Raw genomic sequence first — 16933 nt, forward strand, 5'->3', positions numbered from 1 at the left:
GCAGCAAACCTTACTTTCTGTCATATCTCGGCAGTTCTGACCCGTTTTACACGTTGTACATGAGGCTTTCTCACGCCTGGATGGTTTCTCTGTCCTAGTAGTTCTGCTGCCACAGTAAAGTCCAGGTGGTGTTATATGGTGCCTAATCCACTCTTAATTTTTTATCCCTAGCTCCTCACAAACTTTTTTGTTTCCCGCACTCACTAACTGGCCCATTGCCCCAAAGTCTCCCCCCGGAGCCTGCAGGCTGTCCCCGCATCTCTCCAGCCTGCTATCCCACCCCTGGACCCCCACCTTCAGATGCCTCATATAACCTGTCTGAAAAGCACTGATTTAGTATTTGTGTACCCAGTAGTACCCACACCCACAGCCAGCCAAAGGAGGATGCCAGTAGCATAGTAATTGCATCAATATTTCATCATTTCCCCTCCTGAATGAATTTGTCAGGGGACATAATGTACAGCAAGTATGAACAGATCATGAAGAAAGATCGGTCTGAAATTACAAGAGTTTCACAGAGATCAGACTCGCATCACAGGAGTGTCAGAGATCAATTTCAAATTTTATGATTAGGGGAAAAAAAAGATTTTCTCCCAATTGTACCGTTTATATCAATCACCCATGTATATTGAGGAAACACTGCTACAACCTGCCCCGCTGTGGCCGGAAGGAGAACGACTCGCCTTCTGGAAGCCGCATGGACCCCAGCCCCGCACTGTGATTCCAGGGCAATGAGGGGCAACGGCCCAATCATGCTGCTCCCTCACACGCCGCCCATTATCTCTGAGACTGCTGCTGTAGCTTATCCACTTAAGAGGTTTGAGGCGTTGTGTGTTCAGAGATGCTCTTCTGCGTACCACTGTTGTATTGTGTGGTTATTTGTGTTACTGTCTATTTGGGTTATTTGTTATCTTCCTGTCAGCTTTGGCCCTTCTCCTCTGACCTCTCTCATTAACAGTGCATTTTTGTCCACAGGACTGCTGCTGCTCACTGGATGTTTTTTGTTTTTTTGCACCATTCTCTGCAAATTCTAGACACTGTTGTGCGCGAAACTCCTAGATCAGCAGTTTCTGAGATACTCAAACCACCCTGTCTGGCACCAACAATCATTCCACGGTCAAAGTCACTTAGATCACATTTTCTTCCTATTCTGACATTTGGTCTGAAAAACAACTGAACCTCTTCACCGTGTCTGCATATAGTTGCAGCCACATGGTTGGCTGATTAAATACTTGCATTAACAAGCTGGTGTACAGGTCTACCTAATAAAGTGATCACTGAGTGTACAGTATATTGTCCCATTATCTGTAGAGAATTGTATTTTTGGCCAAATTTAATGGGGAGAGCAGAAAAAAAAGGATGGCAAACAGCACCTCTAAATGAAGACCGAAAAGGCCCTGTTAATACTGCCCCCACACTGCAACTGTCACCCTCTAGTGGCAGAATTATATGCTGGCAGAAGCCTCTCAGAAGGAGGAAGAAATGAGAAGCAGAGGGAATCTCCATGCGCCATGCGCCAGCAGAGGGAGTCAGGAGGGGAGGCAGGTTACGCCAAGGTGGGTCATCACACCCCAAACTTCTCACTCTTTACAAATATTAACTTCTGCACCTCTGACCTCATGCAGACACAAACACAAAAAATAAAAGTTAATCGTTAATAATAATCCATCTTCGTTATTTTTACTCAGTTGAACAAAAGCCTGAATGACCTCCCCCTAGTGTCTGAATAAGGGTGGTGAGTTTTGTCAGAGCGCCTGGGAGAATGCAACATCTCAATTAATGAATTTCTTTGTGACCTTCATAGTTATTCTCCATTGCCTGCTATTCCACGTCTTTCTATATTTGCCTTTGTGCTTTAACCCCTTTGTTTTTCAGTTTACCATTATGATTTCAATTATTAAATGTCGCTGTTGTTCTGAACAGTCAGTCACCCTCAAAAATATTGTTCTGTAGACATATCAGAAATGGCAGACACACAAAGAATCAACATGAAAAGGCGGTGAGAAAACAAAAGGCAATAGAGACACAAGGACACCACCGTTACTGTCAAGTAAAACATTTATAAATTAATAACATTTCTTTTTTTTGTATTCCCTTTTCTTCCATTGTTTTTACATTTAAAAAAATACTTGTCACATTCATGATTCTTCACTTTGATTATGTCACCGTCATTGTCAGGTTTATAATTCACAGATAAAAGTCAGTATGTAGGCCACACCTGTGTTGACAGAGATCACTGAAACACAATTGTTGCATAGGTTCCTGGAGACATTTGAAATGTTTTCAAAGAATATTGAATTTAGAACAGTGCTTAAAAAATTGTCCAGCATAAACCAGTTTCTGACTCTCTCACACACACACACAGAGTAGTCTAATAAACTGTGCACCAGGGTGAAAATCACTGAGGTGCTTCAGCAAGGTCTCTCTCTCTCCCTCAGGCAGAACATACGCAGAGGAAGATGGAGGAGAGAGAAATGTCTGGAGATAGAGGTCCAACAATACTCCCGGTTCATCTCAACCCTCTAGGGGAAATCAAAACAAATATCTTATAACTGATGTCATAATAGTGCTATTACTGATTTTCTTCTCTCATAATGTGTATTTCAAAATAAAATGATTCATAGATATTCAGAGATGATTATTATTGCTATCCACAGGGGAGTATGGATTTATTCTCTTTTCTTCATTCTCCTGCAGTCTTCTCCTATTCGAGTAGCATTTATCCTCAAGAGCTTTTCTCAGAACAGATTTGGAATGAGCAATTATTTTGATTATAACAGGACGCAACATGAAAGTACAGGACTGCATTGTATTATCCCTACACTTCATATGGTCTCTGTGCTGGTCCGTGGTGGGTGAATGGGGGCGGGACTATTGACCAATCACTGGAGGTCACTGTACCTGGGTAACATTAGAGTGGCAGTGTGTCTTACACCGCAATACCCAAGACCCCTCAGGCCCCTGGGTTGTCCAACACTGCATTCACATTACCACACTCAAAACACTTTTACAGCAATTTGGAAATCACAGCATCAGATATTATTGCAATAATTGCATAATCAATAAAAAATGATAAACAATAAATATTTTTAAAATGCAATACATTCAAAGTTTTTCCATCCATCTCCCTCCCACCCGTGCCACCCTATTTGTGAGCAGCAGGGGGTGCTGAAGGCACAAAGCATTTCCTTTCCTTCATTTGTTTTAACTTTATAATGATTTGAACTTTAAGAAAGAAAAAAAAAATAACATGGCTTTCTAAATTCAATAAAACTAAAAACCACAAAAATTAGAAGCATATTTGGTAATATGCCTTTGATTGGATCTGCAATCATGTTGATTGTCTAAAAGTAATGCAAATAATAAAGTATTCACATTGCGCAGGCTTTCAGGAGTACACCTTCATAAGGTCACATTGGAAATTCAAGTGATTTGGCACAAAACAACAGCCAAATGTCAAGGGAAAAGATAAATAAATCAGCCAGTAGTGACACCCAGCACTGACACCCAGCACCGAGCCTGTCCCCTCTGCCCTCAGTGGCTAACGCCGCCTCACCCACACCGCGCTCTCTGACACACGGGGACTCAAAGGTCAGCGCAAACAGAATCCGCCCAGTGACTGCTGTTACACTGCGGAAAAACTACTGGAGCAAAAGCTGGTTAGCGCACAGAAATGGCTAATTAACTCAGCACTCCCAGTGTACAGTGAGACCAAAGGTCTGTGCAAAATCAGGCTTTGAGATTCAGACCGTAGCTCCAACAGCAAGCCTACATGGTGGGAATACCATGTGCCGGACACAACTCCACACTGGGAATCAAGAACGCAGTGCAGAGAACGTAATGACCATGAACAGGAGCAATAACTAAGGAATACACCTGAGGAAAGGCAGAAGCATTAGATTTAAAATAAGAGCTCTAAAAATACAGTCTCATTGTATCTCCAACAGTCCCACAAAGGCCATGAATCTTACATGAGTATACTTCCAGACAGACAGGCCAGGCCAGTTCCACTGTACTACTACACTGCAGACCTGACTATCCATTACCCAGCGAGTGTCTGGTATCTCCCTTCCATGCTGACATGTATTAACCTTCAAAAAGATAAAATGATTCATACATTTTCCAAAATAAAACATTAAAAGACATGAAACACATGAGTCTATGAGGAAACCCCTGCTCCTTTCCCTTGGCTCCTGCCCCTGCCCACATCAGTGTCGATTGGTCACAAACAGATCTGGTCTTGAGATGGTCAACACTGATTGGCTGGTTCCTCAGGAATCTCTAGCCAGTAGGGCTGCTTAGCTGGGTCCAAAGTGATCTCACCATTTGTCATTTTCACATCCATCTGCCCCCCCAAGACAGAAGGTAAAGGGGGGGGGGGTCATATGGGTAATGGTCACATGGGTAAAGCCCCCCCACTGGTTCATTTCTCAGTTCCCCCCCACCCCCCTGTTTCCAGGGTTTAGAGACTGGGTTGATGATACAGCTGTGGATTTTGTCTTGAGTTCACAGTTAAGCCAGTGCAGCATATAGCAGAGTACTGCCATTTATTGTTATGGCTTCAGAGTCCCGTAACTTTGAATGTGTGTGTACCTGTCTGTGTGCATGTGTGTGTGTGTGTGTGTGTGCGTGCGTGCGTGCATACCAGGCCTGGGTCAGTAACCAATTTCAAATAATTTAACCCAACAAATCGATGTTGGTTCCCGTCACATTAATCTTCACAAATATTCTGAACACAATTTCTCCATGATATGACTCAGCCTTGGTAAGAACATTATTATTTTAAAAAATGGCAGGATCTGCAGGACCACATTCAAATTTGACTGCTTTCAAAATACTTAATAGGCATGAGACCCAGTTGTGGCATGTGTGTGTGTGTATGTGTATGTTTGTGTGTGTGTGTGTGTATGTGTGTGTATGTGTGTGTTTGTGTGTGTGTGTGTGTGTGTGTGTGTGTGTGTGTGTGTGTGTGTACGCAGTGAAGAGCACAGGCACCTACTGAGCTCACGCATGAAAAACTTGGATTAGTTTTATCCATAAAAATCCCACACTGGGCTCTCACACACACGTGGGTCACTCTTCCGCCCCCTGGCTGGGGGGGAAGGGCATTGCGACGGCGTGTTCCTGCGCCAGGGCGGCCAGCTCCTTCAGGAACTCGGAGAAGACCACGGCGCTGTACACGGCGTTCTTCACCCGCAGGGCCTCGGCCTGCTTCTCCAGCCCCGCGCCCCCGCCCCGCACCTGGGCCAGGGCCTGCTGGGCCGCCTGCCGTGCCCGCACGGGGCTCTGAGTGTGCCGCAGGAGCAGATCCCCCAGGGAGGGCTTCCTGCTCCGCACTAAAACACACACACACACAGTTATACACACATGCTGTCCGCTCATGTAAAAACCTGCACTTGCAATACAAAGCTTGTTCACTTCAGGCATTCAGGAAAACAGTGCTATCAACTAGCATGTTATTTTGCCAATGTAATTCAATTGAAAGCTACTCAAATCTATATTTGTACAGATCTAGCTAGCAAATCTAAACAGACAGCCCAAAAGCAGGCTTCTAAAGTGACAGAAAGCTCAGTGACCTTCTTCTGAGATTCGACACCCGCAGACTCACCCAGCGAGTTTGAGCGGCGCAGGTTGGGCACACTCAGGCCCACCGGGTCAGTCCAATCCAGTTTCCCCCGAGCCACCAGGTACTGCCGCGCCCTCCTCAGCATGTCTGGGAAGTTCTCCTGAGTGGCCGCAAAAGCCTCGATCCTGGTCTTCACCGATCCCAGAACCTGAGTGAGAGAGAGAGAGAGATTCAGGACAAATGCCATGGTCCAGTTCTACCCTGATCCCGATCCTAAGCACATGAGAGATTCTGACAGCAAGGCTAGGTGTTAAGCACCGAGACACACACACATGAATCTGTAACGGTGACTAACTCCAGTGTAAACATCCATCCATCCATTTCCTAAAGCGCTAAATCCAGGTCACGGTCGCTGTAGCAACAGATCCCCCACCGCAGCGACTTCCACCAACACATCCTGGGGAATCTCAAGAGAATCCCAGACCAGCTGGGAGATATAATCCCTCTGTCTTGGGTTTGCCCCGGGGTCTTCTCCCAGGTGGATGTGCCTGGAACACGCCCAAAGGGAGTCGCCCAGGTGGTATCCAGATCAGATGCCTGAACCGTCTCAACTGAATCCTCTCAATGCAGCTGCTCTACTTCGAAGTCCTCCTGGACGGCTGTGCTCCTCGCCCTATCAAGGAGACTAAGCCCTGAAAAGGAGCCCCATTTCGGAGATTGTACTTGCAATCTCACGCTTTTGGTCACTACCTATAGCTCATAAGTATCGGTGAGGGTAGGGATGAAAACTGGCAGGTAAATGGAGAGCTTTGCCTTTCCGCTCAGCTGCTTCTTCACCACCATCCGGTACGATGCACTGTGGCCGCCGCACATACACAACGGTCTCTCTCGATCCTTTTTCGCCTCACTCATGAATAAGACCCCAAGATACTTGAACTCCTCCCCCGGGGCAGTTCCCCCCGGGGCACTTACCCCGCACTTGAAGGGGATCTGTTTCCAGGAGAAAACTGTGGCCACAGACATGGGAGTGCTGATCCCCATTCCATCTGCAGCACACTCGGCCGCAAACCACTCTAATGCATGTCGAATGTCACATGCAAAGGCACTGTTCTCAACCCCTACGCAACATTGAGGATTTGTGTCAACCAAAATCCAAAAACATCCTGTCTTCAACATTTCTGGGAAGATCTCATCCACCCCAGAGCTCGGCCACCTGATCCTTCAGACTGCTCCAGCTCTGCCTTCTGAACTAATGGTGTTTCTGTCAGACTGAGGAGTTCATCAAAGTGTTCCTCCCACCTTCCAACAATATCTCCAGTTGGGGTCACAGTTTCACTATGCTTGCTGAGAACAGCGTGAACAGTGCTTTGCCTTCCCCAGCTTTTGACTACAGCTCCCAGCAGCCACTTCCATAATATAGGGTTTGAACCGGGTCCATTCAGACTCTCATGTCCCCAACCTCCATGGGAGACAGGAGAAGTTGTCTCGGAGGTGGGCAGCTGTCTAGGAATTCCTAGCAGTCCCTCACTACACTTTTAGGCCGACCTTGTCTGTCTGGCAGCTTTCCCTGCCATTTGAACCAACTCACCACCAGATGGTGGTGATGATCCGGGGAAGAGCAATGTGAACAGAAAAAAAAACAAATAATAATGTATCTAATCCTGGAAGAGGCAAAACCATTCTGTGGTGTGTTTACTGCTTTCACATTGTTACTCTGGAAGCACAGGAGTCAAAACCATAGACGTTAAACACACCAAAGCGACCCGGGGCTAAAGAAGGACCAGGAGAGATCAAAGCAGCAGAGGAAAAGTAGAGAGCAGGTGGGAGTGGAAGAGAGAGGAGGGATTAACCTAGCCAGCGAGGGGAGGGGGGAGAGAGAGAAAATGAGGAGAGAAGAAGGGGAGACGGGAGGCGTACCTGCACAAGCGATTTGACACTGGGCTGGAAGACCATGTTGGTGTTGAGGAGGAAGGAGCGGAGCAGGTGCTGGGGGTAGCAGGCCAGCCTGGCCACAATGCCTGTCAGCAGGATGTTTACATACAACGAGTTCTGCAGCATGCACTCCAGCTTGGCAAACACAACCGCCATGAAGGGCCCTGCAGAGGGAGGGAGAGCGATGCAGTAACCACAGGCAGAGAGAGCGTAACACAGAACATAAGTAAATACAGAAATACAAAGCGCTGACCTGTATAGGGCTGGCTGAGGGCTGGTCCTAGAGAGTGAGCAGGGTTGGACACTTCCTTGGCTGAGTTCTCTGGTTTGGGTTCTTTGGGTTCAGAGTCAAGGGCTATAGGGGATGGGTCCTCTTCCTGCTCAGCAGATGTGGTGGAAGGGACGGGGCCAGGGGAGGGGTTTTGGGAGTGCTCCTTGAGTGGCTGAACCCAGTCCTCCAGCTCCTGCAGCTCCTGTTGGAAGGCCTCGATGCTAATCCCCTGACCTTCAGACTCCCTGCCCTGTGGAGCCGTGGGTGTCCGCTCCAGGAGCTCCCTGATAAGGCTGTCCACAGAATCTAGCTGCTGGCTCATCGATGCTGTGGGGGCAGGAACAGGGTCTGGGGTACGGGCAGAGATTTGCGTGGGTTCAGGAATAGGGTCTGGGGTATGGGTAGAGTTTTGGGTGGGTTCAGGAAAAGGGCCTGGGGTATGGGTGGAGTTTTCTGTGGGTGCAGGAAGAGGGTCTGGGGTATGGGTGAAGCTTTGGGTGGGTTCAGGAACAGGGTCTGGGGCATGGGTAGAGTCTTCTGCCGGGGCAGGAAGAGGGTCTGGGGTATGGGCAGAGTTTTGGCAGGTTGCAGGAACAGGACTTGGGGTATGGGCAGAGATTTGGGTGGGTGTAGGAACAGGGTTTGGGGTATGGGCAGAGTTTTGGGTGGGTTCAAGAACAGGGTCTGGGTTATGGGTGGAGCTTTGGGCAGAGCTCTTGCTGGAGTCCATCTCCTGCACTGAAGACGTAGTTAGTGACGACAGTGTTGATTGACTGGGAGACCCCGGAGGCAGCTCACTGCCCACAGCCAGGCAGGATTCTGGGAGGCCTCCTGTTTCCATGTCCTGTCCACCCTCTTCAGGGAAGCAGCCTTCACCTAGCTCCCTCTTTGCCTTCTTCACCTCCATTCCCTCATCCTGGCCGTGTGAGACCATGCCCTCCAGCCCTACCCCATTGGACAGGGCATGCTGTGGGGAGCTGGCCTGCGGGAGCAGCATTTGGGCGGTGGAGGCTTGGAGAGGGGACGGGGCGTCGTGTTTGACAGGCGCTAGCTGCTGCAGACCACGTTTATTGGCATTCGACGTGAGGCTGACGCATTTCTTGCTGATGGTGATGTCCCATTTGCCGTCAGAGCTGCTAGACTCTAAGGCGGGTGCCTCCGGCCCCCGCTGGGTGGAGTCTGGGGGTGCGGCGGGGACGGGATCCGAGGGCGGAGCAGCAGGGGCCGGGGCGCTAGCGGCGACCGGGTGGAGGGAGAAGTGCTCAGGCACCATGACGAGAGCAGGCCCGGGCGGAGGAGGGGGCGGGGGAACCGAGTGGGGGGAGGGGTTTACCCCGTCATAGGGGGCGGACCAGTCCCTGCAGCCCCAGCTGCAGAGCTCGATGCCTGTCTGAGCATCCCGCAGGTACGCCAGATACTGCCCCTCCCACTCAGGGGCCCACTGCAGGGGCCTCTCGGGGGCCACCGGGGTCGACTCCCCGCGGAGACGTGCTGGGGCCCAGTTGGGGACATTGCTCTGCTGCCGGATGAACTGGGCCAGGCGGGATGGGGTGCTGGGTTTGGGGAGTACAGGGGACTCCACACTGGGATTATCTAGGCCTACACAACATAGCAATAATAATAATAAGCAACAGTTATTGCAATAATAATGTCTATAAGAATCACCATCATAAGATAAGGCCAGTCATCAGTTGCTTTCTAGATGGTGCCTATTGCATGTTGTGAAAACCCAATTTGTGCAAAACACTAACTCCTTTCTACTGTGCCATGTCTTGTGGAACACTTTTCTGTTCAGGAAAAGGCTTTCAGAGTTTGGGAAGTACCCTCTCCTCTGATCCACCCAGGTAATACGACATGTTGTTGAACTGCACCAGACAATACAGCTGATCTCTATCTAATTAGAAATTGCCTTGTTATTTGTTCAACTAGAGGGCCTTGACATACAGCACATTTCAACAGAATATCAGGCTACAAATGCAGAGCCAAAGTTATACATTAAGGAGGTTTTAGACCATATAAGAGCTTATCGTTGGGAGTAATCAACTAATTAAAACACTCGTCAGTTCCTTACCTCCCCCCCACTGTGTGGCATCCTCCTCCTGGTCACCAGGGGGCGCTGTGTCCAGGCGACAGCACTCAGGGATGAGGGAGAGGAACTTGTCTGCGGACCTGCCGTACATGTCTGTCTCCCTGACGGCTGGCCTCTGGCTCAACATGACATGAGTACAGGGCAGGAGATACCTGCAACACAAACACAGTGCTCAGCAAACACTGCCACACAGAACACACTGCACTCACAACACACAGCACTCACAACACTCACAACACACAACACACACAACACACAGCACTCACAACACACAACACTCACAACACACAGCACTCACAACACACAACACTCACAACACACACAACACACACAACACACACAACACACACAACACACAGCACTCACAGCACACAACACACTGCACTCACAACACACAGCACACACAACACACACAACACACAGCACTCACAACACACAGCACTCACAACACACAACACACGGCACTCACAGCACACAACACACACAACACACAGCACACACAACACACACAACACACAGCACTCACAACACACAACACTCACAGCACACAACACACACAACACACAACAACACAACACACAACACACAGCACTCACAACACACAACACTCACAGCACACAACACACACAACACACAACAAACACAACACACAGCACTCACAACACACAACACACAGCACTCACAACACACAACAAACACAACACACGGCACTCACAACACACACAACACACAACACACACAACACAGCGCTCGCAACACATGGCACTCACAGCACACAACACACAACAAACACAACACACAAAACACACAGCACTCACAACACACAACACTCACAACACACAACAGCGCTCACAACACACACAACACACAACACTCACAACACACAACAGCGCTCACAACACACAACACACAGCACTCACAACACACGGCACTCACAACACACAACAGCGCTCACAACACACACAACACTCACAACACACAACAGCGCTCACAACACACACAACACACAACACTCACAACACACAGCACTCACAACACACGGCACTCACAGCACACAACACACACAACACACAACAGACACAACACACAGCACTCACAACACACAACACTCACAACACACAACACACACAACACAGCGCTCACAACACACAGCACTCACAACACACACAACACACAACACTCACAACACACAACACTCACAGCACACAACACACAACACTCACAACACACAACACAGGGCAAACACAGTGAGACTTCCTCTCTGAAGCTATGCTCTCCTTTACGATTTGTTTCTGAGGGTGCTTATCCCAAGTCACTTGAACAGTTAGCTATGCAGGCTCACGTGTGCATTCCCTTGAGTGGCAGTAGTATCTACGTAGTGTATATGAGGAGCCTGTATCATCACAGACAGAATGCAGCACAGTTGAGACACAGCACAGACCCCACAGGCAGCTCCAGGCACCAGCATCCAGCACTGACCTGAGAATGAGTTGCAGCATCAGGTCTTCACAGTTGAGGGACAGCAGGGTTCGAAACAGACTGAGGGACACCATGCACAGCTGTGGACCAACACAGTCACCCTCAGGAACACAGGCAAGGACACAGTCACCCTCAGGAACACAGGCACGGACAGTCATTCACAGGACATGCACAGTACAAACACAGGTGTGTTTAGTTGCTGGATTTCTCATTCACATTTCAAATAAAGGACCGGGATTTCAGCTGGCCCTCCTGTATGGTACTAGTACGGCACATTGACTTCAACTGAAAAACCAATAACGCATAAAAGGAAAGTAAATATGGCTGTTGACAAAAAATGTGAATGTTATCACACAGAACTTGATAAAAATCAATGGGGATTTATATCTTGCATTTGGCATAATGGTGACATAATCCTTTTATTAAACAAAAAAAACTGAAGCCACCTGCTACCAGTTCAAATCCAATCACTCTCTTCTCGTTACAATCGTGGTTTTTGTCCCTTTCCACAATGCTAAAATGACCTCAGATAAGACTGTTTCTGCAAGTTTTCTTCTGATATCGTTTCGCCAATCAGGTATATGGGATACAAAAGAATCAGCCAATCAGGTCTTTTAAGTCACAAAGGAGGCTCATTACGGCCCTGTCGAATCTCAGAACAAGGTAAGGTTTGGCAACACATCAAATATACGCTATACTAGAACTCAATTATTGGATATAGGCTTAAAGCGGCCCATATAAAGGTACTGTGGTTTTTGGATACTCTCTGTTTGATGACGCATTTGGAAATACTTGCAGTGGCACAGAAGGATTAAAGTCAACAACTGGTAACTATCTAGCCCTCCTTCCCTCTCTCCTCACCCTCTTCACTCACTCATCCCTTCATCTCTCTTCCTCTCCACAACTTCAGTTCTCTCACATCTCTCACATCTCACATCACTTCCTCACTCTTTCACTCACTCTCCCTGCCTCTTTTCTTTTTCTCTCTCCCTCATCCCTCTCTCTACCTTCAGATGGAAATTAATGTCCTCACGCACAGACAGACACAGCACACATATCTGTATATCTTATAAATTCTAGAACTTGTTTGAACAGTCTTGTTTTTTACTGATAAATTCTAATTGTACAGCTGCACTGACTCACAAGCCTGAGAACCAAACCACTCTGCTTTCCAAGGCACATAGCTCCTCTCTCAGCCAGTGGGACCCCGCCCGTCACTGACCCGGGAGTTGCAGCTGATCCGGGCGAGCAGTGTGTCGAAGATGGTGTTGTTGTCATAGCAATCCAGCAGGATGAAGCGCAGGAAGGTTTTGAGCAGGTCGGCCTCTGTGACGTTACGCAGGAAGAGGTCCAGATACGCCGTGCTGGCTATCACCTCCTCCACCGAGGACTGGAGAGAGAGGGAGGGAGAGAGAGAGGGAGGGAGGGAGGGAGGGAGAGAGAGGGGGAGAGAGAGAGAGAGAGAGAGAGAGACAGCAGACAGGGAGAGGGAGAGAGAGAGAGAGGGAGAGAGAGAGGGAGGGAGAGAGAGAGAGAGAGAGAGAGACAGCAGACAGGGAGAGGGAGAGAGAGAGAGAGAGAGGGAGAGAGAGAGAAAGAGAGAGAGACAGCAGACAGGGAGAGGGAGAGAGAGAGGGAGAGAGAGAGACAGCAGACAGAGAGAGGGAGAGAGGGAGAGAGAGAGGGAGAGACAGCAGACAGGGAGAGGGAGAGAGAGCAGAGGAGGAAGTGAAACAGGGAAAAAGAGAATTAAAAACGTGAAGGGAATAAAAGTAGTAAAGAAAGACAGTGTTCATTCGTAAATACAGAATGCGTCACAGAAAATGAAACAGTGAGATTATTGCTGCACGTATGGTACTTTGCACAGGTGATAAACTAAAATCTAGATATGATACAGTGGGGGAAGGTAGACAAAAGACAAGGGCTGTTTCAGAGCCAAGAGGACAGAGGTGGGGTCGAACAGTAGTCTGGGCACAGTGGGGAGAGTGACCCGGCAGGTTTCGGGGAGGGGGCGGACCTTGTGCAGGGCGGGGCCGATGACGGGCTGCAGAAAGCCGCTGTGGATGAAGTCCAGCAGCTGGCCGCGCACCAGCGGGTGGGACACCTGCACCACGGCGTTGCAGAACTCCAGGGAGTTGACGAAGAGCGCCAGGGACGACACGCCCGCCCAGTCCTCCGGCCGCAGCGCGTGCCAGTCGTCGCCCCGCACCTCCAGCTTCCGCGGGAGAGCCGAGTACAAGGCGCTCAGGCCCGCCGCCAGCACCTGGGGGGCAGAGCCCGGCGGTGAGGGGGGCAGAGCCCGGCGGTGAGGGGGGCGCTCACAGGGGGAGCCCTGAGTTAGCATTTATATATGATGCTTTTTCATTCACCCATTCGTACACACACTCACACACCAACGCCGATTGGCTGCCATGCAAGGCACCGACCAGCTCGTCAGGAGCATTTGGGGGTTAAATGTCTTGCTCAGGGAGTTAGCAGTATAACTCCATCAGTTAGCATCCCGTGAACTGACCTCAATTACCAGTATGGGTATATTAGCGAGCATGAACCACCCAGTATTAGCATTATGAGCATGTATGAGCATACAGGAGCCTCTGTATTAGCACTATGTGTAAGATGGCTAGCACGGCATTAGTAGCATGCCTATCAGTATGCCCTAACGGGGCTGCTGGATATAGGCCATCTTGCTTTATTAGCCAACATGAACTGCTCTGTACTAGCAAGACGTAAATGTAAATTATCAGGGGGTAGTCTGCATTAGCGGTACGGGTATAGCAGCTACCCAGAGACACTCTCCATTAGGAATATTGATTTATTATATTGATTTATTAGCTAGCGGAAGCCACTGCGTTAGCGTTGTTCATGCCAGCTCCTCTGCGTATGGGTGCCAGAACATGCAGGGAGAGGGAGGGCATAACAGGGCTCTGTGTGAAAGCGTAACTCTGCACTCTTGACTCTGAGCCAAGCGGGAGCACAGCCTTGGGACAACAGCCACGCCCGTTCAGCCTTTCACATTTTTTTTACAAATAAACACAACTCAGGCTGAATGGGTCACATTACATTATTGGCATTTGGCAGACACTCTATTCCAGAGCGACGTACAGTTGATTAGACTAAGCAGGAGACAATCCTCCCCTGGAGCAATGCAGGGTTAAGGGCCTTGCTCAAGGGCCCAAAGGAACTTATAGTGGATACACCGGGGATCAAACCACCGACCTTGCACCTTAACCACAACGCGACAGGCCGCCCATATATGACACAAAAATGCAATTGATATCATCAACCAGAGATGCAGTGAAGATATCTGACACGCTGATACTTGGCTACTGAGATCTAGATAAGAATCAAGAAGCACCTCAACGAGGCAATGCGCTAAATGAAACGGCGCTGTTGCCTGGCGCCGTCCTATCCCAGCTCACCTGGCAGAAGTAGGAGTTCTCGGTGATGTAACGAGCCACGGCCTGGTTGCTGGCGGAGGTTGCCATGACGAGCAGCAGGGCGTCGCGGGCCTGCTGGCCGGTGGAGCCCTCGCGGTGGATGAAGGGCACCAGCAGGGAGAAGATGACCTGGGGGGAGGGGCTGGGAGAGGGGCCGGGAGGGGGGCTGTGAGGGGGGCTGTGAGGGGGGCTGTGAGGGGGGCCGGGGCCGGGTTGGAGCAGCAGCTCCAGCACGGCAGGCTGCTGGGCCATGCACACACACAGCTGGTTGAGCAGCAGCACCAGGCTGCCCTCCAGGGCGGGCGGGCAGCCGGCCGCGGGGTCAGCGCAGGCGGCCAGCAGACGCAGCAGAGGCCGCAGTACGGCCTGGTGCCGGAGCAGGGGCTGCTGGCACTGGCCAATCAGAGCTTCGAACATCTTGAGCAGCGCCCCCTGGCTGTCGGAGGGCAGGCCGCGGAGCAGGTGCCACTGCAGCAGCCGGTCCAGAATGTTCTCCTTCAGAACCAGCTCCAGGATCGGGCCCGCGGCGCCCCCACCGGGCCGCTCCTCCGCCAGCAGGCACATCATCTGGTCCGTGTGATTCCGCACGGTAGTGAAGTCATCGCCGACCCCTGACCTCCCGCGGTGCTCCAACACAGAGGACACCTGCAGAGGGAGAGGATGGAAGATTCTCCATTTTCCATTCTCCTGAAGATGAATACTAAAATGGCTGGTAGTGAGGTCAAACAAAGTCAAGGGCAAAATGAGTGTGACTGAATATGTGTGTGTGTGTGAGTGTGTGTGTGTGTGTGTTTGAGCGTTGCCTGTGTGTACCTGTCTCCAGTGGTTCTGAAACACAATGAGGCATGTCTCCGGGTCAGCAATCACAGGGGTACTGGGGGAAGCGTTCTGATTGGCTCGGCTCCCGTGACCCCTTGGGGTCAGCCGGCTCAGCCAGCTCAACCTGTCCGCCAGGGTGAAAGGTCACAGGGGCAGGAGGGCAGGAGGAGGGGGCAGAGGCTCATGGGTGAGGGAGGGGGGAGGAGGGGTGGGGAAACCGCTAAAAGCCGGGGTGGAATGCGGGGGATAAAACAAGCCTCTTGGGTGGGCTCCCCCCTGCGGCCTCTCCCTCTCTCTGGATGTCACTGATCGGGTGCTCCCAGACCGCCAGCTCAGTGCCCCATGGACTCATCCAGCCTGCTGCCAGGCCAATGCCATACCCAGAGGCCCGGACACACTGTAAACAACAACCACACAGCACAGCACAGCTACAGTACCAGCACGCTGTACATTAGATTACACATTATCCCATACCGGGACTTATGCGTCGCATGCATTTCTGTGTTCAGGCCATTATATATTGTTAACAGAAAGACATTAGCATGGTACAATGTAGTATTCATGAGAAAATTCCTTTTGCTGATTTGGCGGAATTCAAATTACTGAGATAAACATAGCCAGGCAAATGATACAACATTTTTCCAAGATGAGAAATGTAAAAAAAACTAAAATCAGCAAAACGGTTGTTCAACCGTCCGAGGAGATGCAAGAATGAATTTGACTTTTAATAAGAACAATGTGAACCAGGAAAGGGGCTGTGGGTCTGCTTCTAACAAGGCAAGGCCTACCCTGGAGTGGTGCAGTGGGACAACCGTAACACAGACACATTAAGCAAGAAAACAACCTGGCAGTTAAAGAACAAAGGTTAACTGGGACAAAGCTTTCATTCACCAGTCACATTCTTCCGTTGAAAGCACCAATTAAAGTCCAAAGTCCAGTCACAGCTCTTCAGTATAGCTAGGCTCATGCTAGCAACTAAATGTGAGCAACTAAATGTGTGGCAACATGTAGATCGTGATATGAAAGGTGCTACATAAATGCAATTCATCATCATTATTGTTATTATTATTATTATTATTATTATTATTATTATTATTATTAGCACACTGTCATTATGGAGTTTCAAAAAACAATATACTCAGTATACTTGAATCATAACTAAGCTTGAATTATACTTCAAGTACTCTGAACCATAAAATACTTCAATATACTATTTTTAACAAGGGCGATGAGAGTATGAACTCCATCCCTCCATATGGATTTTCTAGTTTACATCAAACTTATAGGCCAGCGGAGGATGGGCATGCCAGTTTTTTCTCGCTACTGTTTGACTATTTTTC

General features: G+C 49.4%; 1 protein-coding gene across 1 annotated transcript; it reads right to left on the minus strand.

Annotated features, from left to right (window-relative positions):
• Positions 1–2040: 2040 nt before the first annotated feature.
• fhip1b (FHF complex subunit HOOK interacting protein 1B) lies at positions 2041–15737 on the minus strand (the record flags this gene model as incomplete). Its single annotated transcript, XM_061225747.1, has 10 exons — positions 2041–5336; positions 5609–5774; positions 7484–7662; positions 7752–9368; positions 9841–10010; positions 11338–11417; positions 12560–12727; positions 13355–13600; positions 14757–15419; positions 15588–15737. Coding segments are annotated over 10 exons (3702 nt in total), but the record flags the coding sequence as incomplete, so codon positions are not given.
• Between the last annotated feature and the right edge of the window lie 1196 nt (positions 15738–16933).

The sequence above is a fragment of the Conger conger genome, chromosome 17 (genome assembly GCF_963514075.1).
Source record: "Conger conger chromosome 17, fConCon1.1, whole genome shotgun sequence".
In the NCBI taxonomy this organism is placed as follows: domain Eukaryota; kingdom Metazoa; phylum Chordata; class Actinopteri; order Anguilliformes; family Congridae; genus Conger; species Conger conger.